This window comes from Chenopodium quinoa, unplaced genomic scaffold (genome assembly GCF_001683475.1).
Source record: "Chenopodium quinoa cultivar QQ74 unplaced genomic scaffold, ASM168347v1, whole genome shotgun sequence".
NCBI lineage: Eukaryota > Viridiplantae > Streptophyta > Magnoliopsida > Caryophyllales > Amaranthaceae > Chenopodium > Chenopodium quinoa.
Genome location: NW_018744239.1, coordinates 11,554,416 through 11,581,306, shown reverse-complemented (window position 1 = coordinate 11,581,306; position 26,891 = coordinate 11,554,416). Strand labels below are relative to the sequence as shown.

The window sequence follows — 26,891 nt, the reverse complement described above, 5'->3', positions numbered from 1 at the left end:
TGGGGCACTGAATGTGTCCTATGATCGGACTCACCCCTGCTAGACCGAGAGTGACTCGGCCTATGATGAGAGTTATGAATTACGAGAGAAAGGGAATCCTCCCTGTATGATCCTCCCCCCGAGCTGGCACCCTTGGGAGAGTTCCGGTCCGACGAGGGTGATGGTGTAGGGGTTTTAGGCTTTTCGCCTGCTCCTTGACGGAGGCCTTTGCTCTTGCGGTTCTTAGCCATTGCTACTAAGATTATTGCAAGATGATCTTGGTTAGAAATTTGGCTTAAAGATTTTTGAAAGTCGTCCCCACAGACGACGCCAAATTGTTTCGGGTGAAAACAATGGGACCTTGTCGAAGGTCCGATGAAGTGGAGAAGACTAGATTCGATCCAAGTAATGTTGGGCCGAAGGTTTCCTGCACAGTAAACACACGTAAACTAGCCTTGGGGGTGTTGCCGAGGAAGGCCCCTCCGATGCTAAAGTCAGTACAGTGTGTAGAAAGAGAACACTATGCAAGAGAATTAATTGCTTGAGGCTTTGCTTGAATGAATGTACAAATGTAATATTGATGGCTTTTATACCTTTGCATACATGGAGAAGTTGGGCCTTAGCCCAATTGGCTTGCCTTGAGGACTGATCTTTGACTTTAGCACAATTGGAGAGATGAACCTTGACCTTGGGCTTTTAATTGGATCATTTAATGCCTAGGCCCAATTGGACTAAATTGGACCCAAACACCATATAAGCAAAAAGAATCTCATATATATACATATTTTCGAACTAGAAAACACCCAAATCAATCCCGAAATTTGCTGAGGATTAATCGATCTGTGAATTTCCATACTATCACTGTAGTATCTGTTCTAAATAATATTTGAGCAGATTCTTTGAAGATTTTTCGTATGAAAAAGAGGAAGGGAATAATACTATGATTTCCTTCCATATTGCTTTTGGCCATGAGGAAGAACTGAGGATCTCAATACATTGTACCTTACTTTACAAAGAATAACTCCATACTCATGTACTAAGTAAGACTTGGTCTGATGAGAAAATTTACATCTCATAACTATGAGGCTTTGGGATGGAGATCCCTTACCCCCGCACTCTCAAAGGGTCTACTCCGTATCTCGCTAATTTGAACTGAGCAAAACTATGAGAGATTTCGACCTGATAGAAAATATACAAACCCATAATAACCAAATCTTACAAACAGGGATGTCCATAATTCGGATTAAAACCGAAATCCAATCCAATCCAAATCGAATTATCAATTCGGATTGGATCCAAACTTTAAATCAGATCGGATCAGATTGAGATTCTTTTTGGCTTGGATCGAATTAACCCCGAATTGGATCCAAACTAAACCAAAAACCAAATTGTAAAATTTAGCATGTATGAATATGGACTGCTGTAGTTGTTGCTCAAAGTTGCTGTTAAAAGTTGTTGCTGTTTGCTCTCTTAACCTACTGCCTTGTAGTTGTACTTGTGCATGGTGTTAAAATGTTAACTACTACTGTTGTAATGGACTAATGGTGTTGCCTTGTAGTTGTACTAGTTATTTTGAACTGTTTATTTTGACTTGATGTTAAACAATTTATGTTAATTATGACTATTTTCAAGATTTGTATTAACATTAAGGATCGGACAAAATGTTATTTTTATAATTGCATTTTTATTTTCATATCATTGTATTAGACACCAAAATTTTATGTATTTTAATTCGGACTTTCGAATCGGATCCAAATTACCGAATTTCAATTCGGATTGGATTTGATTGGATTGGGAGAGTAATTCGAATCGGATCGAATTAAAAAATTAAAAATCGAATTATATTTCGGATTAGACTTAATTCCAAACCGAAAACCGAATGAACACCCCTACTTACAAAAACCGTCTCAATACATAGGACCCTACTATACAAATCCCTCTCAATAAGGTAAACCAAACTCCAAACTCATAAATGTGGTACTCCAATCATGCACATGAATAACATGATAATTAATACTAATATAAGTAGTTTAATTCTTGGGCTATCATGTGTTACACCATGTGGCCAAATCACTGATAAATCCAATATCACATCAACCCAATATGTGTACATTACCAATTTTGCCGTTTTGCGCGCTTCCATTATCACTGCTACTCATTTTTATTTCCTTGTTACTATATATATGTATATATATATATCCTTCGCAAATGCTAAGAGATTGATTGACTCACTTCCATACTGTCTGACAAGCGGCTAAAGTTGATTTGCAGAGAGAAATCTCAGTGACGAACTCCGCTATTCGACGACGTTAATCCAAGGTAAAGGTTTCATTATTGTCTTTTGCTATCAATGGTTGAAAGTTTTTTGTTGTTTTGTTTTTGTACAATTGCTTGATTGTTTTATTGTTTATTTATTTTATTTTATTTTATTGATTGTTGATTTAGATCTGTGTTTGGTTTGATTCAATTATTGGTTTTGGTTTTCTACTAGAATTTGGGATTTTGGTGGAATTTTGAAGTGAATTGATTTGATTTTAGTGTTTTGGTTTTGAATTTGATTCAATTGTAACGGTCGTTGATTTTGGAAAATCAGATTTTTTTTTTATTTGATTGAACGTGTTATATTTTGTTATGAGAAGTTTATGATTTTTGCTGAATTTTGATTTTTAGGTCCAGTTTGTATGAAGTTGAATTCAGTAAGTTGAGGATTTAGGAAAAGGAACTACTAACGTTTAGTATAATTTGATTTAAAATTTTTTGATTAGGGTGTTTTAAATTTTCTGATAAATATATATATATATATATTTTTTTGATTGAACGAGAAGTTTTTGATTTTTTTTTTTCTGAATTTTATATTTTGGTATGGTTTTTTATGAGGTTGAATTGAGGAAAAGGAATAAGGAGCTTTTGATATAATTTAATGCTAAATTTTCTGATTAAGGTGTTTTTGCTATAAAGTTGTTTGATTAGGGTGGAACGATGAAGAACTCATTGTCTGATCATTGCTTAAATTACATTGAGAGTGATGAAGAAAATGAAGAAAAAGTATCAAACCTTGATGAAGATGATGGTACCTATTCAGATTCTTCGTCGCATTCGTCCATGGAATTCCGGCAGCAAAGCAAACCCAATTCATATACTACTTCTTGGCCTCAGAGTTATAGGTAATCTTTTGTGTAAATTTATCATAAATAGTTTAAGTCCCGTGCATTGCACACGATCATTTTCTGACTTATATATATATATTTTTTAATTTTAACTATAATTAATAGTCAATTTAATAAGATCTAATTTTTGTTTTACAGATTTAATTTGTATGTACTACACTACTACCTATACTCCATATTAGATGACTTATTTGAATGTTTATACTATTCACATAATCTACTTGACTATCCATGGTGATTTATCCAAAGAAAATAACAGTTATATGAGATTTATTAGATTCATGTCAATCTAAGATACAAAATTCCTTAGCATATTCTAAAGGATTTTTTTTTTTTTTTTTTTTTTTTTTTTTTTTTTTTTTTTTTTTTTTAAGGCATAAGAATAATAATTATAATAATCTAGATCTACCCTGTTTTTGGTTTTATTGTGAGGGCTATTTATATGTTTTTGATTGATTTGTCTAATGTGATGCTTATATGTCCTTGTAATTGAATTTCAGGCAGTCCATTGATTTGTATAGTAGTGTGCCATCTCCAAATATTGGATTTCTGGGCAATTCTCCTTTGTCAAGGTTTGGTAGTTCATTTCTGTCTTCATCATTAATTCAGAGGCATGCTTCTGACGTAACAAAACCTCTCCTACCAACAACAGCGGATGGCCAACACCACCATCAAAAGCATAGCTCTCACTCTCTTCTTCCTCCTGTCCCATCAAGGAAGCCTTCTTCTTTAAAGAAGGTAGATTCTGAGTACAAACCGTCTATCATATCACATGAGTTTCATGCTACTCCTGATAGCACATTTGGACAAGCTGTAATAAATGGTGAGTACTTCAATTACATTGCCGTCTGAGTTCATTTATTCACTTGTCTTTTTCTCGGTCTGTGTATGTGTATGCTGATGAAAATATCTAGGCCCGTGACTTATATCAGAATGAACTTGATTTTTTCTGTTTAATATAATTTTTTTTTGGCAATGTAATCTTGTCTCCTTGAATATATTTTCTTGGTTGATTAAAAAACTTTCTGTTTTAATTGCAACAATGGGATACAATTCCCAATGCACATTATATATTAATTTCTCTATTATACTCTACTAAATAATTAAAAATTAATATGTTGAAAGTACGAGTCTATATGAAGATGAATCTAACAAGACCCCCACATGACTATGTTTTTCCTAACTTATAAAGCACAAATGATGGTCAAAAGAGTTTGTCCGAATAGTGTTAAATTTTTAACGTTACAGCAGTGGCGGTTCCAGAAATTGCTCGTTATGGGTTCGGACTCTCCAAATAAATACAGGGATATCAAATATCATAATTCAAAATAAAATTTGCATTTCTTAATTCGGAATACATGTCAATTACAACAACATAAAAAAGCAAGTTTTAATAAATTACTTCCTTCGTTCTTTTTTACTTGACCCGCTTTGACTTATACACTATTCACCACCCGTCCATTCACCGTCTATTGTGAATTATATGCAAGTAAAAACATATTCATGTGGGATCTTTTTCAATAAGTACTATCATAATATATAACTTTTATAATTTTGACTTATGGGGAATTATAGTTATAAATTGTTAAAATTCTGCATTGGCAAGCGTGATAAATGAAATAGGTCAAATAAAATAGAACAAAAGAAGTACAATTGAACTCAACGAGTCTTCATATTTTGAAAGTGATCTATTACATCATCATTTTTAACTAGGAAAAACATATCTTTCTCAACAAATGTGACCAAACATATCTATTACAGATTCATAAATGACAAATCAATGAAATCACAATTTCAATTAACAATTTGCAATAAAAAAAAAGATAAATAAATAAATATAAAACTAAACCTGAAATTCTGAATTGTCGAACTAAAGAGCAGAAGAGAGAGAAGGTGAGCAGCCAAAAAAGAAGGAAAAAAGAGGTGTTGGGTTTTGAACCCCTGACCTTCGTCCTAAAAAGTAAGGATTTAACTAGTAGGACTCGCGTTGCATAGTGAAAAATATGCGCAGAGTTTAATATTTATACCTATTTTTTTTTCTTGAAAAAAAACCTATTCGTTTTTTTTGGATCCAGTATGGGTTTAGCTGAACCCCCTGAACCCATACTGGAACCGCCGCTGCGTTACAGGTTAATAAAGAATGGAGGAAGTATATTTTTAAAGTTTTAAAGTTGGAATTAACTCTAAGAGGATTTGTGGTGTGATTCATGTTAGACTTTTGATCCAACTCTTATAATGCTTAGATTATATGATCTGATTTGCTTATAACTTGTATTTTAGGTATAATCTACCATTGGTACCATTGGTAATGTTGTTGTCGGGTCTGTCAATATTAATTAGATATCAAATCTTTGGTAGGATCTTGATTCTTTTCCTTATTCTAACAAATCCTGTTGGGATGCTTTAAAGCTGATTTGAAATTTGTTTAAGCACTTATTTATACAACTAATAGACGTGGTTATCAAAGTTGCAATTTTTCTTGTTTGATCAAGAAATTTGTATAAAATCCTCGGTTATAAATGTCTCGCACTCTCGCTATCTTCTGCTTACAAACATTGATGAACCTTTATCAAATATTGAAGGCTGCACATCTTTTAGTCTACTCTATTCTTGATGGTTTTCCTATGCAGGTAAGGTGATAAGATCTGAAGAGTAATAGTCTTTTAAGATTTTCACGTACTTTATTGTCACAAACTATCTAAAATGTGCGAATCAAATGTTATATATTTGAAATACTACTGAAAGTCATTTATTCTGATACTTTAGGATAGTTAATCTAAAGCCTCAAGAGATGTAATAATTATTTCTTACAATGTATACGCGGTTGAGGTACATATAGATCCTTCTAACAGTATGTTTATAGAGCAAGATTATCGTATTGGGTAAAGCTTTATTGGTGGCGACATCAATATATCTTATTTATCATTAGCTCTGTTGAAGATTTTTAGGCATATATTCAAGCTGTATACCTAGGATATTAAAGAGCCAGTAGTCCTTTTCTTTCATGTATTTCAATCTTTTTTTCTGTTGAAGTGCTTTATTTGCATTCAGTTGGTTGACAAGTATAGATCTTAGTTATGTTTCCCACTTTGATGATCTAACCTTTAAACTAAATCACCTTAAAAGCATATACTTAAGAAAGTTAATAACTTGTGGGTATAATGATATTTTACAGGTGTGAATGTTTTATGTGGAGTAGGAATACTTTCTGCTCCTTATGCTGTTAAGCAGGGTGGATGGCTTAGCCTTTCCATACTACTTGTCTTTGCTATTCTCTCTTTCTACACTGGACTTCTTTTACGTCATTGCTTGGACAGTGCTCCTGGATTGCAGACCTATCCAGACATTGGTCAAGCTGCATTTGGCAGTACAGGAAGAATTGTAATCTCGGTATTAATTTCTTTTCAGTTCTTTCCTTTTTGAACTATTGCAACACAAATCATCTGTGAATATACCAATGTGGATTCGTGGAGAATTTACTTAAAGAACATATTTTCTTGTTAGTGATGATTGAAATTGCAAAATGCAGCAGTAAAACAGCTAACTTTGAATCGCAACGAACAACTAGACTTGTTAAGAATAGACCTAAGTTGACTAAATCCTTGAAAAACTAAAATCAGAAAATGACAAGAATTCAAGAAAGATGAATTAAGAGCTCAATGTCATGTAATAATCTCTTTGGTTATTTGCAAAGCAACCCATGTACCATGCACCACTCAACAAAACCTCACTGTTAAGCCCATTGAGGCTTTCTCCACGCTTGACGCTACCTTGTGCCCAACAATACACAAGCAAGCACACACCTTTTTTATAGCTAAATGTTTAATTCTTTTCAAAAAAAAAAAAAAATATGATTATTTCCTGACTGTTTTCCTTTCATTTCTGGCATGCAGATTATATTATACATGGAATTATATGTAAGTACAGCTGTTCAAGAACAATTCTGTATTATCCTCCTTTAAATATAAGTTGCACATATGTTTTATTTGTTGCTAGCTTGTACTCATATTATCTTTCCCGGTTCTCTTTATGTACTCTGCTGCTCGACTAGCTATTCTGAATAATGTGTATATATATATATATATATATATATATATATATATATATATATATATATATATATATATATATATATATATATATATGTTTCTCTTTTTTTTTTTTTTTTTTTTTTTTTTTTTTTTTTTTCTTATAGATTTAGGCCCTATTCTTTCTATCTTATTTTTTCTGAACTCAAATTACTTTTACTAACTTAAATTATTTTTATTGATTAAAACTTATTTATAATGATTTTCTATTATATTTGCTCTTTGAATTTAATGATTAGAACTTATTTCTGCTGAACTTAGCTTCGTTTTATTAATTTGATATTATTTTTACTTTGTATATTTTTTGAATAAGGTGAAGGGAACAGAGCCTTAGTTGGTTCTACAATTGTTGCAGTTTGTAAGATTGTGTCCTCTTTCTTTGTAATTTGCTAGTGTGTGTTTTTTGTTTGTTTGTTTGTTTGTTTGTTATGCTTGTAACTTTCAATCTCATGCTGGTTGTACACAATAACATTTGTTTCTATATATTGGTAGAGTTTTTAAGTCAAGACTTGTAAATGGTCGAAAAGTCAACCTGGAATTACAATTGTGGGTGGTGGAAGTTTTTTTTATGGGTGAGGAAGGGGTTGGGTTTCTTCATTTGCATGGAGTTCCAATAAATAGAAGTGGAAAGTTTATTTTATATACTACCTCCATTACATATTAGTTGCAACTTTGGGTAATATTTGTGAGAGATAAAATATTCCAAAGCCGCAACTAATATGTAACAGAGGTAGTATGTGTTTGATTCTATCCAGGAGATTTGATGTATAATTGTATTTTCTTTGTACAGGCATGTTGTGTTGAGTATATCATATTGGAGAGTGATAACTTATCATCAATATTCCCATATGCACATTTAAATCTGTTTGGTTATGAACTGGATTCCCACCTCCTATTTGCATTAGCAGCCACTCTTGCTGTACTTCCTACTTGTTGGCTGCGTGATCTTAGCCTTCTGAGCTACATATCAGGTTAGAATGTTAGCCATATCATTATTTTCTTTATAAAATGTTTATACTTCCTCCGTTTTCATTTACTTGCAACACAGTCTTGTGGCACGTGTTTTGATAAATTATTCAAAATAATTTGTACGTATGATACCTAATCCTACTCTAATCCTCGTGTTAAAATTATATTGATAAAATCGCTCATTTACCTTCACTAGTCATCTCTTAAAACTGCGTGCCTAAAAGGTGTGTTGCAGGTAAAAAAAAAACGGAGGATGTATTATTTTTGAAGTCCATGCAGTGAACATGTTATAAACAATGTGACTGAGTTATCGATCATAATTAGGTCTATAAATAATTTTCATTTCATCTTAGCCTTGATATTTGTAAAACGACTTTTATGTATCTATGTCAATAGTGGTAGGGCGTCATGTTGTCTATATACCATGTTTGGTTAAGTGTTGAACTAGTAACTTCCTTAGATTAAATGTTACATATTAGTATTAAATAAGATTTGAACTAATAGTAAAGGATACAAATAAGAAATAAATCCATTCATTAATGAATAGTATAGCAAAAACTATGTTGGCTATATCAATGATTAATGTGCGATTTACCTTTTTGTAAATGTCTAAATTTACTTTCCTTAAAAAAAAAAAAATGTCTAAATTTACTTTGAAATGGGAATGTGTATAATAAAATAAATGATACTTGCTTTGGCAGTTTGGAAGCAAGACTCCTAATTGCTATTTGAGCTATATGGCTACATAGGAGTTATGGTTTTATATTGTGTCATAGCATTAAAATATATTTCTCTTCCATGCGAACTTGACTTCTTAACTACCTGAGGTCTGCCCTCAAATGATCGTCATGCATTCTATTAAAAAAAAAGTAATAAAAAAATTGAAAAGATTAGAAAACTCCGCGAACTCTCTTTATATCTTATGTGGTGCGGGATGTCCAACAATTTTATCTCCTTCGATCAAATTTCTTTATTCTTAAACTTCTATAATCTATCAAAATACCACACTGCCCCACTATTACTCTTAATTTGCACAACTAATGGAGCATTTGTGAACATTTAGGCTTCCAATACTTGAAGTCTACTTTTTATTTCAATATATTGTTGGATGTCTTTTATACTTCCTCTGTTCTCTTTTAATTGCAACGTGGAGGTATGTACGGTTTTCTAGGAGGAGAGAGATAGGGAGTAATAAAAAGAAAACCCATCTAATGAGGAGAGGGATAGAGAACATCTATTCAAATCTTCAATTTCCATTTGGAAAATAAGGTTATCTCAATACCTTCTGAAAGATTTTGTGCCCATGTTATTTGGTCACAACCCTGCATCTCTTGTCTAAGCATCTAATCAAAATTATAATGTGAACATTTCTTAATGAAATAATGCCGTCTAATGCTGCAATATGTACTTGTAACGTATTTATCAATTCATTCCAGAAAAATATCACCGTACTTTATGTCTTGGCTAGATCACACTATATATGCCTCTAATATTGAAATGGAAGACCTTTGCTTTTTTCTCTCAAGTCATTGTGTTTTTTTCAGTGAGTTTGTTTATTAATCTTTTAATATTTTGTATGGAAACAGGTATCTAGGGATGAAGGAGGACTATGTATACTGGGATGCCTTTATGATGTCCATTAACTTATGAAGTTGCCGATGTATTAAGTGTCGATCCATCAAACTTATTCACTGTTTACTATTTCATGGTTTTCAGTTGGCGGGGTCATTGCATCAGTATTGGTATTCCTATGCTTGTTTTGGGTTGGCTTGGTAGATCAAGTCGGTTTTGTTAGCAAAGGATCACAACTAAATCTATCAACTCTTCCTGTTGCAATTGGTCTTTACGGATATTGCTACTCAGGACATGCTGTTTTCCCTAACATTTATACTTCTATGGCAAATCGAAGCCAATATCCCGCTTTTCTTCTAACCAGGTAACTTTCCCTCTCTATTTATACTAAGGACTATTAACCTAGTAAACTAATATTAATAGAATACCCATACTCCCTCCTTAGGTTAGTTCATTACAGAGACTTTTGCTTACATTTATGACCTGCTCAATTTATGTTAGCAGATTGATTGGATGAGGACCAGGCAAGCACTTGTGTGGATTTTGAGATCAATACGGCTATTTAGTGGTTTCCTCTGTTTTTTTATCTAATTTTAATGCATGATAGAAAACAAGAAATTGAATTTCAGCTTTTCATAATTCATGAAACACTAGGTAACAGAACTTAGAATCACTAAATAATCATCAGTTGCTAGCTGTTACATGATCACAGAAGCTATTATTGTCTCTTACTATATTCACTATGCTTAAGAATGTACTCCTCCCATCTTCTAATCAATTGTCATTGTTTCTTTACTTGGCTGTTTTGTACTCATTCAATCTTTTACATAATTTAAGAGTCATTTTTCCACTTCTCACCACAACACTCTAATCAATGAATGGAGCAATTCAATGCATTCTCTCTCTCTCTCTCTTTTTTTTTTTTTTTTTTTTTTTTTTTTTTTTTTTTTAATAATTTTTGTAATTTTTTTTAATAACTTCCTCTTTAACTTCCACTACTCTCACCAGGCCACATCACTTGAAACTCCAATCCTTAAATTTTGTGCGTTCTTTTTTTTTTTTTTTTTGGGCAATAACTCCATTTAAAAAAAAAAAAAAAATCTATAACTTCCACTTAATTTACATCTTATTATTACTGATAGTATATTTGTAAGTTAGATTTTAATATGGTAATTGGATTGAAAGTCAAGATCTAATGCTTTGAGAAGTAACAATTAATGTTGTTCTTTCTTGATATAATATAATTGAATGTATCCCGCTAGAGTTTAGATAGAAAGCTTTGAACACTATTTTAGGATCTTAAACACACAATATTCTTAAATAGTGTACTCTTTGCATTACTTTCGAAGAATATCCTCCATTCATGGACTTTTAGTTAGTGCTAGTCGAGTCAAGTGCAAATTTAATTTAGGATATTGCAATTAAATGCTTATTTCATTGTGTTCCTTATAGAAATGTCTTTTTTGTATAAATTTATTTGCCAGTGTTCTCACCATTTTGGACTTCAGTACCTTAGACTTTATTCCTTTCACTTGAAAAACCTATATTTGAATTTATCAAAACTTATCAGAACTTTTATGAACTTCTTCTAGATTAGTTTTAGGCAACTTTTATTTGAATTTAGTGGACTTTATCCAAAATTATCATAACTTGTTAAAACTTATCCTTTAACTTATTATTTTGAGGTGAAAAGAACAAAGTTCTGGATGATGCAAGCATGATAAGCTACCTGTTATAAAATACCTCATCTAACATTTATGAGGGTCTTATTGATGGTGACCATATGTATTGTTTGCAAGATGTAGCTTGTGTGACAAGAGTGATAACCTGACTAAAGGTTCTTTCTGATATAATTGGAACTGTCTCTATGAGTTTCAGCATGTAATTGTCTTATTATATTTGTGGTCATGTGAGAATCAATTTCAATTGTTATGTAGTAGTGTATTGTTTGGCCAACAGATTTGCATCAAGTGGGGTGCAATGCAGTTTAGTCTAGCGGCTGTAATAGTGGCCACATTGAGCCAAATGATGTTTTATGTCTATTGAATAGGATTATAATATAGACTAACCAAGAGACTTTATGGCTGATGCAGCTTTATGATCACTACTTTAATGTGTGCGGGAGCTGCTATTGTTGGATACCTGATGTTTGGAGAATCAACAGAGTCACAGTTCACCCTTAACATGCCCTCAAATTTGGTTGCATCTAAGGTGGCCATTTGGACTACGGTATGGAATTTATGCAGTCTATCTATTTTTCTGTTATTGATGTAGTTTCGAAAGAGGACTAGAAACACATAATGGAAGGATCTAATCATGTGATTCACCAAGTTATTATACTGTACTTAGGTATATATTGACAAAATCTTTAATAATAAGAAATTTTGATGCAGATAAGATACTTATGTGAATCACTTTTTTCATAATCTTTTTTGCAAAATAAATTCTGTTTTGTGATACATATGTAATAGTCCTTCATGTAAAACTATTATATAATTTAACAATTGACATTAGTATGTCCACAAGCTATGCACATAATTGAATAGAGAAAATGAATAAGTGAGGGTGAAGGATAGTGGGTTAAGATATAATAGAGACAGGAAACAAAAGAGTGAGGTTGGGAATAGGCATTTAACAACCTAATGATGATGTATTAAAGTCCGAAAAAAAAAAAAGAAACGTAAACTTCAGAACAAAGTACAGTTTTTCTGGATTTGAGACTTGGTAGATAGGCAGCCTAGGTGAGGATCACATTGACCCCAAAATTTGTACACTAACCACCCTATGAAAAACCCAATGAAATTTGTCTAAAATAAAATACAACATTTCAGGTTCCCCCAACTCCAACCAACACAAGCTAATTAAAATACAACGTTTCAGATTCCTTTGTACAAAAGTGATGCCTAAAATATTGATCCTATGAAATTTTGCATCGTTATCTCTATCCAATAGATTGGTCACTAGGAGCATCATCCCAGTACAAAAGCATAAACCAATAATGAATACTAAATGTCTTGATAATTTGGCCTAAATAGCAGCACATACTTTCAACTGTGAATCTTATACATATGTATATAAAAAGTTGCTGACAGCTGATTTGCCTACTAGTATGGGCAGACCATGATGGATCTAGCCACCTTTCTCCTTCTACATGCAGAGTCATTGAGTTGCTGTTAGGCAAAATTCTCTAATTGAATGAACTAGTCGATTAAAAAGATTTGAACACTATAAGCCAATTCTGTAAAACATAAAACATCAAATTTCATGCAAGAATGGAAGAACATTGTTGAGAGGAATTGTGAAAGGAATCTCGTTTAATATGTAATTAATCTCCAAACCATATGAACCAAAACAAACTGATACAAACGGAAATGCATTTCATAAAGAAAGCACCAAGAAATTTGTCTAAAATAGGCATATTTACAACACGTTTAATCAGCTACAACTGTTCGACAGATCTGAGACTACATAAACTAGTGGAGGTGGCAAAAGGGGGGGTGGGGTCTTAAGTTTTGTTTCCCTCATGCCTTCAAAAGAGTAAAACTAAATTATATGCTGTACTGAAAGATTCATCTTAAGTGGCTGGTAATAGAAAATACATTGCCACTCTTGGCTCATTCTCTCCACTTGTCACAACATCCTGCCCCTCAATCAGTATTGATCCCACCATTGGGGATTTAGGCCATTTAGCAGAATACTGAGTGTAATTGTAGTACTCTATTACATACGCTTCTGTCATTTCTTTTGTGTGTTCGGAATTGTTATAATGCTACATTAAAAACTCCGTTAAACTTTCCAAATTTTAGTCTATTACTCTATATTCTAAAATCTGCAATCTATGCAATTAAAGTTTGAATCATTTTTATTTGGGGAGAGGAAGTATATCATAGATTCGTATAATGACATTAAATAAATTGATTTTCCTTGATTGTCCAACTGTATTGGTAGATGTAGAAAATCTTTGCATTGCCGTAATAATTAAACTTTACTAAGATACCTATTCATCTAAATTACGCAATGCTTCAATAGCAGTGCTACAGTTTTATTCTGGGATGCTTATTATGATTAGCCTTTTTCTATTTACTCATCAATTCTGATTTTCTAATCAACATTCATATAATTTATTTTTTTATTAATTATTGTGGTTATACTGTAAATTATTCCTCAATGAGAGTATTGACAATGTTTCCTTGTTCTGATTGCAGGTGGTCAATCCATTTACAAAATATCCTTTGCATTAGCTATTTCAAAATTTAGTGCAGTGTTTTACCCTACGGAAAAAGACATCTTTCATTGTTATTTCCTTAATAATAGCCACATACGCTTTGACCATGTCGCCCGTGGCTATGTGTCTGGAGGAGTTGATACCATCTCGCCACCTCAAATCTCATATATACCCAATTCTTATCAGAACTGCTCTGGTGATATCAACCTTATTGGTTGGTCTCACTATACCATTTTTTGGTAAATTTTTGCACACTGAAGTTATATACTCCGTACACTCTGTATAAGATCATTGTTTTGTCTGTTTCCAAGAAATATCATGAAATAAAATGGAATTTCAGTTATTTATGATTCCTTATCTAGTGATAATTATCTTCCTGGGATAATTTTGCTTCTCTTATAAAACAATATTGCAGGTCTTGTAATGGCATTGATTGGATCCTTACTAACAATGCTTGTGGTAAGCCCTTTCACAAAAAGATTTCTGTTCTTTTGTGATGCATTATTTTGGTCAACCTTTAATAAAAATAATAATAAAGCCTTTATATGTGTCATATGTCATTTGCGAACTTCATTTTCTTTGTTCTTTTAGCTTGTTCCATGTTTGGAGGTCATTTAATGGGAGTTAGGAATCTTAGTTGTATGAGAATGGGAATCTTAGTTGGAGAGAGAAAAAGAAATTTTGGGAAGTGAGGATCAGGATATCTTAACTTCTTAAGATAGTAATATTTATGCTCTATTAAGGACTAAAGGAGTGGAACATAATAAAATATGTTCCCAAACCTAAAAAATGTGAAGAGTATTGGATTAGTGGATAATGGTGTTTAATATTCAATAAATGAGTAAAGATGATTACAATATGTACATTATGAGTTCATACAATTTTTAAAACCTATTAAAAAAGAGGAAACTCTTGGAGAACGGTAGCGTCTCACAAGTTTTATCATTTGTTCCCTGTCACTCGTGTATACTTAACTGTAGGTATGAATATGTCAAATAATAATTTTACATTGTAAAGCATTAAAATCAAACTTATTAGCATCACATAGGCTTGATAACTTGTTTTTATAATTGTTGATCATAATGCATATACTGTATTATTTCTCCATGAAAGAAGGGATATAGGGGACTATCAAATGGTTGATACCATGCCATATTGATTGAAAAGTAATTTAACACCAAATGCATCAAATGATTAGCAATTGCAAAAAAAAACTAATAGATATTTTTGGCAGACTCTAATATTGCCTTGCGCATGCTTCCTAAGCATCTTGTGGGAAAAGGTGACATACATTCAGGTATGTTAAATACTTTAATCATTAGTATTAATACCAGTATTTGATGATTTAAGTTTCATGATTGTATTTATTACTTGATGTAAAGTTCTGGCTCTTGTCCTGCTCGATTTCTATCTTTACTGTTGATAATTTTTTTGAATTGGAGCTGACATGTGGTCTGCCTTTCATGAATAGATTTGAACAGGAAGAGTTTCCTTGTGAAGTCATGTTAGCATTTAGCCATCATTATATTCCCTTGCACCTAATTAATTTCTTCTATGGGGTGCTTTGTGCTTTATAATAATGGTTCTTTTACTGACTACCTAAAATTTGTATTAACTTCCCAAATCTTTATGTTAGATTTTCAGAGACATTGGACTTGTATAATAATTTAAAACAATGAACAAAATCACGTTAACAAATAACAAGCATAAGTACAGGTACAATATGGAAAGACTTTTAATTGGTTACACAAAGAAAGCCATTTACTGTTTTAAATCCGACCAGTAAAATTTTAAGGATCAATCTTGTCCATTAATTTGTTGATTTGTTTGACTATAGGCTATAGATCAATCAGTTCAGTTTCAAAACTTTTACGAATCATTGAAACATTGGCTCTGGTATGTAACCTATTACAACGAACAACTTTTGCTCTGATTTTTTTAGAATTGTTCTGAAACTTTTTAGAAAAATATAAAGGTGTGTGAGACTTCATCCCCTCTCTACACCTATTTGGGCACATTCTTTATGCTCCTTAATTCATCCTATTTAAATCCATGTAATAAATATAAGCATGTAGATATATTAATTTGTTTACGAACTTTCTTAATCATTGGAATGGGGGGTTTAGCTACATATGTTATTATTCCGTTAAAGTTCTATGTATTGGATTTGGATATACATCTTGATAGAGTTATGAGAAAGAGAATGTTGGAAAGCTTAAATTATATTATGTGATTCCATGAGTATATATAGTACATGAGTAAATAAAAGAGTACAACTAGGTACATTTGAGCATTTGACTATGTACGCTGGCTAAGAATTAGGGATATACTTTGACTATCAAAGTTAAGGAGTAAATCAAGGGATTTACATTTACTATAAACAGTAACTGATAATGATAATGATGATTTAGTCATCATTATCCTTTACACGCCCCTGCAAGACGAACGTCCAGAACGAAGGACCGATCTTGTATATAGTATTGCAAATCTTGTTCAATGTAGGAATTGAAGCGTAGGTGAGAAGGGTTGCTTTGCATTGTAATTTTTAGAGAGGGTTAGAGAGAGTTGAATGGTGGATGGTTTATTTTATTTATTTATTTATTTATTTTTATTTTTTTTTTGGAGATAAAGGTGTGTGGTGAGGAAGAGATTTTTTAATTTTTTTTAATGTAATATGAAAAGACAATGTATAGAGAATAAGGAGTAGCTTAATGGTTGTTTTTGACGGTTGTTATGACACTTGAACCATTGATTGCAATATTAAAATGAAGAATTTTGCTAGCGTGTGCTTGCAAATTATGAAAATAAAATATAGGGGTTCCTTCACTACCATTGAAGGCGAGATAGAAAAATCTAATGGTTGTTTAGGAGGGAATTTCACGTTTCTCCATAATGGTTTTGGAGTCCATAAGGGGTTTGGAGAAGTGAGTTTATATTTGGCAATACTTGGTAGATAAACTACGGGGTGCCGAAAAGGGATTGTTTCTCTGTAAGAGGTTTGGAGGGAAAAAAAATGATAAATAACATCTCTTGCTATATGAGAAACGGGGTGCCAAAAGAGTGGAGCGGAAGTTTTAGGTATGAAGCTTTCCGAGAATAAAGTTTGATATGGTCACCATCAATTGTTGGTGTCAGCAAAGGGTTTCGATGGTGTAGCCATGGATGTAATGAGGATGTAGTAGCGGAAGTGGGAAAAAAAATGGATCAATAGCTCATGATACGTCATAGAGTTGTGAGAAAAAGAATGTTGGAAAGCTTAATTATATTGATGAGTATACAAGAGTATATATAGTACAAGATTAGAGTATTGAACATAACAAAACTATGACTAGGTACAAGTACAATATATGACTAGATACGTTAGCTAATAAAAAAGATATACTTTGACTATCAACCTAAAGGAGTGAATCATGGGATTACACAATTAACACCAACTATAAACAATAACTAATAATTATAATGTTTACACATCTATAATTACACTATAATACCCTTTGAGAGTATAGTCAATGTTTATATGCTCTCTTTTGTAATAGGAGTCCCACTTGGGAACAGTCATCTGACTACCGAAAGAAATCATGCTGATCAAAGCTTCTGGTCATAACCGAAGAATCCTAACCATTTAAATTTTGGGCAATTAGCTTAGCCTCGGTCATATCCAAAAGTTGCACTTGGGTTTTCCATAGTCAGAAAAGCTCTAAAAGGCTGATGGATATCTGGGAACTTTTTCTTGACTTAAAAAATGTTGTAGTACAATAATTGTTCAATGATTATTACCATCTCTGGTTTCCTGAGTAATATGTTCTGGGCTTGAAAACTTCGAGAAATGATTTCAACTGAGATTGACTTGTGTAACAGTGTATGCTTGCTCACAGTAATGTGTAGCTGTATTTCTGTATTGTGTACTTGTGTGAGAACATGCACTTGCTCGTGTATGTGTATTCTTTCTAGGTAGCCTGCTGTGTTATGTTACTGGAGAAGAGTTATTCAGGAATCAAAAAGAAGGAAATACTAACATGAGGAATGCAATGTTTTGACAATCTATTTAGACTAATCTTAGCTCTGGTCATATTCTTAATATTCCCAAATTTGCTTATTTTCTTCTTTTCCTTTAGTAATTGTTTTCCATTTTTCAGGTGTCAGCTTGTGTTATGATTATTGCTGTTGGCGCGGTCTCATCGGCTTTTGGAACATATTCTGCTCTCTCTAAAATTATTGAGAGCTTGACATGAATTATTCAGATCCTGTATATTTCAATAAATTTTGATTACAAACTGCTAAGCAATTTTGTAACTTATATCTCTTACATTTAACTGTCATAGATATGAATCTTCCCTGCCTTAAGTTGGTCTCGGGTGAGTTGATTGTTATTACCTATTTGAGGTGGATTGCTATTTAAATGGTAAAATTTGACTCTGCTATCGCAATGTTCTTGCATATGTTGCTTTCCCCTTACAAAAAAAAAAAAAAAAAAAAAAAAAATTGTTCTTGCATCTGTTTAAATATCATATCATATTGTTTACACATATGAAGTATTAAATATGCGAGTTTGTCTTTTTACCTTAATTAATTTTAAAAAAAATTCTTTTAAAAATTTAATTGACATGGTTCTTTATCCTTTTTAATTATCCAATGTATAGTCAATAGTGTATCTTGATGTGTGCTATTGTACACTGACTGTTTAATATTGAATATATGTGATGTTATTTGACAATGTTTGAAAAATAAGAGGCGGATCTAGTAAATCTTTATGATTGACAAATTTTGGCAATTTATTATTAATATTGTAAATAGGTGCATTTTTTTTTTATGGGGAAAACCGCTACTTAAAATAGTGATTATGTTCTAAAACCGCTAATTGAAGTACTCTGTAGCAGTTTTGCCCATAAACAGTAAAAATAAAAAGTGCTCTTATTTACAATGGTGCCACTAGATTGACAAAATTTGTAAATCATAAAGATTAACAAGAATTTATCAAACAAGAATCTATACTATATACTAAGTAATCACCAGAATTATCTCTAAAGTACATGTGTCACATTCACAACAAAAATTTTCCCGCCAAAAACTTTTTATTTTCCTTTTCTCCAAAAAAATAACATGATAAAAAAGTTAATGAAAAAACTTAATATAATTTATAATTGTATCTATCTATACTTCTATACTTAGTATTTAAAAATACAAATCACAAATCATTTATATGCCACAAGTCATCTATAATTCTATATATGCCACATGTCACCTCCCTTAAAATTTCCTTTTTATATTCATTTTTTAATATAATTTATTTTAAACAAAAAATTTAATGTCCAAGTCTTTATGCATTTCATAACTTGCAAATATAAGTAAGAAAATGAAGTGTTTCATTTCCACCATAATAAAATAAAGGGATATTCTCAATGGAAACCCCCTATTATTGCTATGCACCAGTGATAACCCTTTTTTTTTTTTGGATTATACAAAATGATACTGCTTTTCTTTTTTCTCCTAAAGATGACATAAATGATGGTGTTTTTACATAAAATAATCAATTAAAATTAAATTTGGTTAGTTTTTTTTTTAAAAGAAAAAAGAAAAACATTTAGAAAAATTAACAACCACAACCATCAATCCACACCACTATCTCCACCAGCCAGCCACCGCCATATCCCTTCCCCTTTCACTGCCGGCGACCCCAACTACCCGACCACCTGGACTCTAGACCGCCGAACACAGACGACCCATTTGCTGTGTTCATAGTCGACCCACCTGCAATAATCTCACTCGCTGAAACCTAATCGGAAAAGGGTGGGATTCGTCGACGAGGCAGCGGAGGGGCTAGGTGGGGGTCAAATTGATGTTAGCAGCTGCCATTGTGGTCAAAATTATAATTGTTGGTGACTGAATTGTTGATTGCAAAGGGAGATTAGGGTGAAGACAGTGGTAATTAGTAAAAATCGAATTGGTGACGGTTTTAAGGTGAGCTGGGAAGTGGCTAGCGTTGATTGGTGGCGAATTGACGACTGTAGGTGGCGAATTGGTGGAGCAATTGGTGATGTGTGGGCTGCCGGAGGTTTGGCAGCTGTAGGTTGTTGCGTTGTGCTGTGATGTGGCCATCAAGCCCTCCCCGAAACCACCCAGCCAACTCTCCATTTTGAAATCGTCGTCACCATATTGCCGGAAATTAAACCTCCATGAAGGAGGCGAAATCTAGCAAGGTGAACCTTGAAATCGACGTCATCGCAAGCATGGATTGGGTCTCTGGAGGTTGAAGACGAGGTCGGAGTTGAGAATGCGGTGGTGTGTGTTGAACGCCGGAGAATTGTTGGCGGAGGAAACGAGATGGCTGGGGTTAGATGGGTTGTGTTGATGGTTTTGGGGGTTGGGGAGGGCTGGGTAGGTGGTTCCGGGGGTCGAAAAGGGGTGGTAGAGGACGACCGGCTATTTTCGGTGGTTAAGGGGGGTTGGCCGGCCATTTTTCGGCGAGATTGAGGGTTGGGGTTAGAGTTCCGGCAAGGTTAGGGGGTGGGGAAAGGGTGGTTGGAATATTGGTTTTTTTTTTCTTTCTTTTTTATTTTTATTTTTTTTAATAAATAAAATCTGTAAAATAAAAGGGGGCATTTTTGTCATTTCGCTATTTTGGTTAACCATGGTTTAATTTTATGTTAAAACACCATCATTAATGTCATCATTAGGAAAAAAAGATAATTAAGGTCATTTCGTATAATCTAAAAAAGGGGGGGTTACCGTTGGTGCGTAGCAATTGTAGGGGGTTACAATTGAGAATATGTAATAGTCTTTTCAACTCCTAAACTTAAAATAATGTAAAATCGAGTAGTCAAAAAATAAAGTTGAACTAATTAGTGCACATTACATAAACATATGAAGTATAATAAGTCTTTTCATCTCATAAACTCAAAATATATCTTACATTAATATGTCATTGCATATATATAACTTATATTAAAATATAACTATAATTCCTTCGTCTTCTTCCACAGTTCCAACCGGACTATCCTTTTCTTTTAAGTTTTAATAGTGAACTTAATATTTCTTTTTTATATTCCCTTTGTTAGCAGTGTAGCATTTATATTCCTTTTGTTAGTAGTGTAGCATTTAAAAAAAACGAAAAAAACAGAGGGGGTACAAAACAGTACCGATGGATATAACACAAATAAGCAACACATTACAAGAAAAATAATCTAAGTAATAACCTGTGCATCGAACGGGCCAAAAAGCTAGTAACAAAACTAAAGTAAAGCAATAATAATGATAAACTAAAGTAAAATAATCGTTAAAATATTAGAATATTAGAAGCTTAATATAAAACAAAGATAATAAAAAATATTAAATTCCAAAGCCAGAAAAACTTAAGTATCAAAATCCTAAATTAGGAAAAGAAAATTAAAAAAATTCTAACAAATTTATCCACGTAATTAAAAAAAAAAGCCTTAAACCTTTTTATAGTCCGGGAAAGGAGCGAGGGCAGAATCAAGCGACCGAGCTCTAAAATCCAATTAAAGAGGCTCCCACGGGTGGCCGATCATCTGTAACACCCTAGAAATAGAAAAATCTAAGACATTACCACCACCGTGAAAATGGCTAAGGCAAATATCAAAGACACACGCAGCGGAAGGCTATCTTTAAAACCATTCAAAACAAGTCAACTTAAAAAGTCAAACCAAACGAAAGTAAAGTCAAACGAAGTCAAAGAAAGTCAACCTACTACTTGGAACCATTGTAGGCCCTTAAAACCAAACAATACTGAAAACCTTTACGTTAGTCTCATGAGCATAATAAAATAAATAATATTCAAAGCAAATAAAACACATCATATTCCTATGGAAACTAAACATGATTCTCTCTTCACTCATGCCCATCATGAATATGCTTCATTACCTGAAAAAACTTCTCTCTACTTGTCCCCACTACTCACCATTAGAAATGGGTTGTCGTAGGGCCAAGGTAAAGACAAGGCCAAACAAACATACAACACACAATCAGCAATGCTGAGTACATAAGCGTAATAAAAACACACTAACATGCTTTCATCCTATCATCACACAACTTACCTTGTTGCACCTATTAACAAGCATACAAAACACTCAACACTTAACTAGACAAATACAATTGTCCATTCAATTTTGATTACGCATCGAACAGGTTTCCAACCAAATCCCTGCTCCAAATAATTGAGGTAAACTACACGGGAGCTAGCCGGGTAGGCAAATGTCACATGAAGTGACTGGACGTCATGCGCATAAAATAATTAAAAAGGAAAATACAGCGCCCTGTACTTCCAGTAGAAGTTATGGTTAAATATAAAACCCCATAACTCACCCCATATGTTCATACTCAAGGTATATACGTTCCAAGAGTTTTGGTGTGTAATCTCTTTCACTTTATATTGTTTACAATATTATTATACTTGGTGATGACTCTCAAACCATAACACAATCAAACATTATACTTCATTCAAGCAACCAAACATACCAATTTAATTCTTGAATAATTAGTGACCACATAAATTTAATTGTTGAACCCTTTTTATTCTACCTCAGTGTCAAAGGCACCTTAAACGCATAATGCGCCGCAAATCCTATCCCTCGGTGTTAGAAACACCTTAAGTGCACATAGGCACCGCAATATAATTTATTCCTGTGTACTAAGACACTTAAATAGCTCCTTTCTCATGCTTATAACATCAATAAAAAATATATGAACCATAATAAATTTTCCTTTTCATAATCCAAACCAAATTAAAAATTTAGTTTAATTAAACATGCTCTCTATCATGCCAATACTAAAAGTGTGGTTCATAATCAACGTGCCAACATAATTAATTCCAATCACCAGTTCATCTTAAACAATTCATGCATCACAAATCATTTACCAACATCAATCCAATCAACAAATTCCAAGCAACACCTATCATGATGCTACTTAGAATTAATTAAACAAAGCCTAGCATGCATCTACATATCCAAATAATTACCAAGTACGTGAACGTACCTTGAATATGATCTCAAAACCGCCACGACTAAATAAAATCACTCACTTGTAAGACACTTAAATAGCCCAATTCCCATGCTTATAGCATCAATAAAAATTATATGAACCATAATAAAATTTCCTTTTCATAATCCAAACCAAATTAAACATTTAGTTTAATTAAACATGCTCTTAATCATGCCAATAATAAAAGTGTGGTTCATAATCAACATGCCAACATAATTAGTTCCGATCACCAATTCATCATAAACGATTCATACATCACAAGTCATTTACCAACATCAATCCGATCAACAAATTCCAACCAACACCTATCATGATACTACTTGGAATTAATTAAACAAAGCCTAGCATGCTTCTACATATTCAAACAATTACCAAGTACGAGAACGTACCTTGAATATGATCTCAAAATCGCCACGACTAAATAAAATCACTCAATTGGAAGTCTCCTATAAACCAAAATTACAAAGACGCATTAATACCTATTCCACACAAATTTCAAGCATTATATATACTCTTTAAATCACTCATAACCCCTCTAAAACAAGCTGAAATTTAATTAAAAACCCTTACTTTTATTCCCAATTAATGGGTAATTAGAAATCCTTTCAAGAAACTTAATTATAGCTTATATATAAAAATTCTAGCTTTATTAAATTATCTAAAATTGCTGTAATTGTATTTTAAAACACTTATTTCAATAATTTGAATAACCTACAATCAAATTCCATCAATATACATTAATTTAAAAACCTAGGGTTTTCAATTTGGGGCTTTTTAATTTAAAACCAAATCTGAAAATTTTATATACAAAATACTTATCATCAAACATCATAAAATCTTCACAGAACCCAAAAACAATAATTAGATAAAAATCAAAAAGAATAATTTTTTTTTGTTCGAAGGGTGCGCACGACCACCAAGGCCGGGTTGCTGCCACGCCCCCGCCTGGTGGCTACCGCTGCCGGCGTGCGCCGGTGGTGGTGGCCGACTGTGGTGGTGTGTGTGTGGGTGGTGATTGAAACAAAAATAAAATAAAATAAAGGGGAAGGGGAAGGGGAAAAATTAAGAGAAAAAGAGAGAAAATAAGAGGAGAGAGAAAGAGAGTTACCTTTGGGTATTCTCCACATTGGGCAAAGTTTAATTTGCCCATGTGATGGGTATTTATACTCTCTTTTCTAAAACCCTCCAAGACTTAAATTCCCTTTTTACCCTTAATGATCCGTTTCCTAGTCAAACTAGTATTTTGACTTTCTTTAAAAACTCATTGACTTTAAAATTTCCTTTTATAAAATAATATGCCCTAATATTTCCAAATCATGAAATAAAATATAGGGATATTCTATTTGGTGGCCTTGTGGTTTTAAAAATTCTACGTGGAAGACGAACTTTTTTCCAACTCTCTTCAGTGGCACCAAGGTTTAGAAAAATATATATAGTGACCCTTTTTAGGTTTATGGCTAACCTTTTTAGCTAAAATGGTTAACCTTTTGATTTTTTTTAAAATAAATTAATTAAATAAATAAAATAAATAAATTAAAAAAAAAATTAAAACCCTAACCCCTACCCTAGCAGGTGGCAGCCCACCTCCGGCAGGCGGCAGCCCCTGCCTCCTCCGGCCCCCTTCCCTTCCCCCTCCCCTGTCCATTTCCGACCACCACCCCTGCTACCTCTACCCATCTTCCCTTCTCCCTTCCTCCTCCTGCTGCTGCCACCACCACCGATCTCCCTTCCCCCTCCTGCGCCTGCTCCGTTTTTTAATTGAAATCGAGCCGGCTTTGTTGCTTCGATTTGTGGTTACTTCCGCTTATTGAGAGGTGTGGCTACTGGTTTGTGGTGGCGCGGTGGTGGGGGGAGAGGCGACGGGTTTTCTCGAGGTGGGAGGAGGGCCGGTTGGGGTTTTCGAGGTGAGGGAAGGGTTTTTAATGGAGTTTCGGTAAGAGAGGGAGGGGGTTTCGGGGATGGGGTGGTGGTTTAGGGGGATTGGCGACGGCTAGGAAGGCCTGCACGCCGGCGAGGGTGGGTCTGGGCGCTGGCGGGTGTGGGGTTGGTGGTGGCAGGGAAGAAGGGTGGTAGTTGATGGTGGCTGGATTTTTTTTTTTTTTTAATTCATTTATTTTATTTTTTAAATTAATTTATTTTTTTTAAAAAAAATAAAAGGTTAACCATTTTAGCTAAAAAGGTTCGCCATAAACCTAAAAAAGGCCACTATGTATATTTTTCTAAATCTTGGTGCCACTGAAGAGAGTTGGAAAAAAGTTCGTCTTCCACGTAGAATTTTTAAAACCATGAGGCCACCAAATAGAATATCCCAAAATATTTTCAAGATTATTAAAAATAAACTTTTAATTTAAAATAATTCTTTTTAAATTGATGAAACACCATAAATAATTCATTTCGAATTAATTGAATACTTTAAGAATACTTATTTAAATTAAAAACACGTATAAAAATACGGGGTATTACATCATCGGTCCCCTCTAACATGGCAAGGGTTCCCAAATTAAAAGCTGTGTGAATTGGGTATTTATATCAACACATTAAAGAAGCAAAAACCGACATAAACAAAGCAATTAGATTCAGGCCTGAATAAGGCCCTATTCTTTTGGATTTCTCTGCAAACCTAATCAGTTCAGTTCAGCTAAGTTCAATACATTTCTAAAAAATTAAGATAACTTTAGTTTAGTTCAACAAATTTCAGTTCAGTTCAGTTTAGCAAATTTCGATTTAGTTCATTTCGTGTCAATCTAGTTTAGTTATTATTATTGTTATTGTTATTGTTATTGTTATTAGGCAAAATTATAACCATTGACACCAACTTTGAGAGGTGTTACAATTATTGACACCAACTGTACCATTAGTTAGATTGACATTAACTTTGATTAAAAAAAGAAAACATAAATAACATTAATGATGCCTAAGTGTGGTTCACTTGCCAGAAATTTATTATTTACTGTATTAAAATCTTTTTTAGTATTTTGAAATAGATTATTAAATTAGTAATTAATTAAGTTTAATGTGTTAATTTTTTTTTAAAAATCCCTTAATTAAAATAACAAAACCCCAATTTTTTCTCTCTCCTCCTTTCAGCCATTTTCTTTGCTTATGTTGCTCCTATCTTCATCATCTTTTCTTCCAAAAAGACCATAACTTTTTGTGAGGAGTTTATCATCTGAATTACGTCGCTTTTACAAATTCACAGCCATAATTAAAACTATTTGGAGGTGATTCAATGGTGTCCAAATTAACATCCGTATGCAAGTTATCAATCACATCTTTATATCGTTCTAAGCGCTCCAAGCAGAGCCTAATTATCTGCTTCAAAAAAATTGTTTGTCTTCCAAATTTGGTAAAAATAGCATACTAATTTACAAAAAATTTACCAATTTACCATTGAGTTCAAATCTCTACAAAAAGATGATGATGAAGGATGGGAAAAATAAGCAATGAAGAGTAAAGAGAAGAAGAATCAACAAAGAAGATGAATGGCCGAAGAAAGGAGGAGAGAGAAAAAATTGGGGTTTTATTATTTTAACTTGGGGCTTTTTCTTAAAAACAATAATTAACACATGAAACATTTTTTTTAATGATCCGTTTTAAAATACTAAAAGGAAATGATAAATTTCTGGCAAGTGGACTCCACTCAGGTATCATTAATGTTATTTACGTTATTTATTTTTTTTAATCAAAGTTGATGTCAATCTAACTAGTGGTATAAGTTGGTGTCAATAATTGTAACACCTATTATTGTTGTTGTTGTTGTTGTTGTTGTTGTTGCTGCTGTTGTTGTTGTTGTTGTTGTTGTTGTTGTTGTTGTTGTTGTTGTTGCTGCTGCTGCTGCTGTTGTTGTTGTTGCTGTTGTTGTTGTTGTTGTTGTTGTTGTTGTTTTTATTATTA

At 32.9% G+C, this 26,891-nt stretch overlaps 1 protein-coding gene across 1 annotated transcript; it reads left to right on the top strand.

The window, feature by feature from the left end:
• Positions 1–2,072: 2,072 nt before the first annotated feature.
• Positions 2,073–18,427, top strand: LOC110694505 (amino acid transporter AVT1C-like). Its single transcript, XM_021871692.1, has 13 exons — positions 2,073–2,298; positions 2,938–3,143; positions 3,647–3,969; positions 6,322–6,536; positions 7,040–7,063; positions 8,025–8,205; positions 9,920–10,139; positions 11,869–12,004; positions 13,981–14,000; positions 14,094–14,239; positions 14,416–14,459; positions 15,235–15,297; positions 18,137–18,427. Exons 2-13 carry the CDS (start codon positions 2,959–2,961, stop codon positions 18,230–18,232), a joined length of 1,653 nt encoding a protein of 550 aa, XP_021727384.1. The 5' UTR covers positions 2,073–2,298; positions 2,938–2,958; the 3' UTR covers positions 18,233–18,427.
• Positions 18,428–26,891: the final 8,464 nt, after the last annotated feature.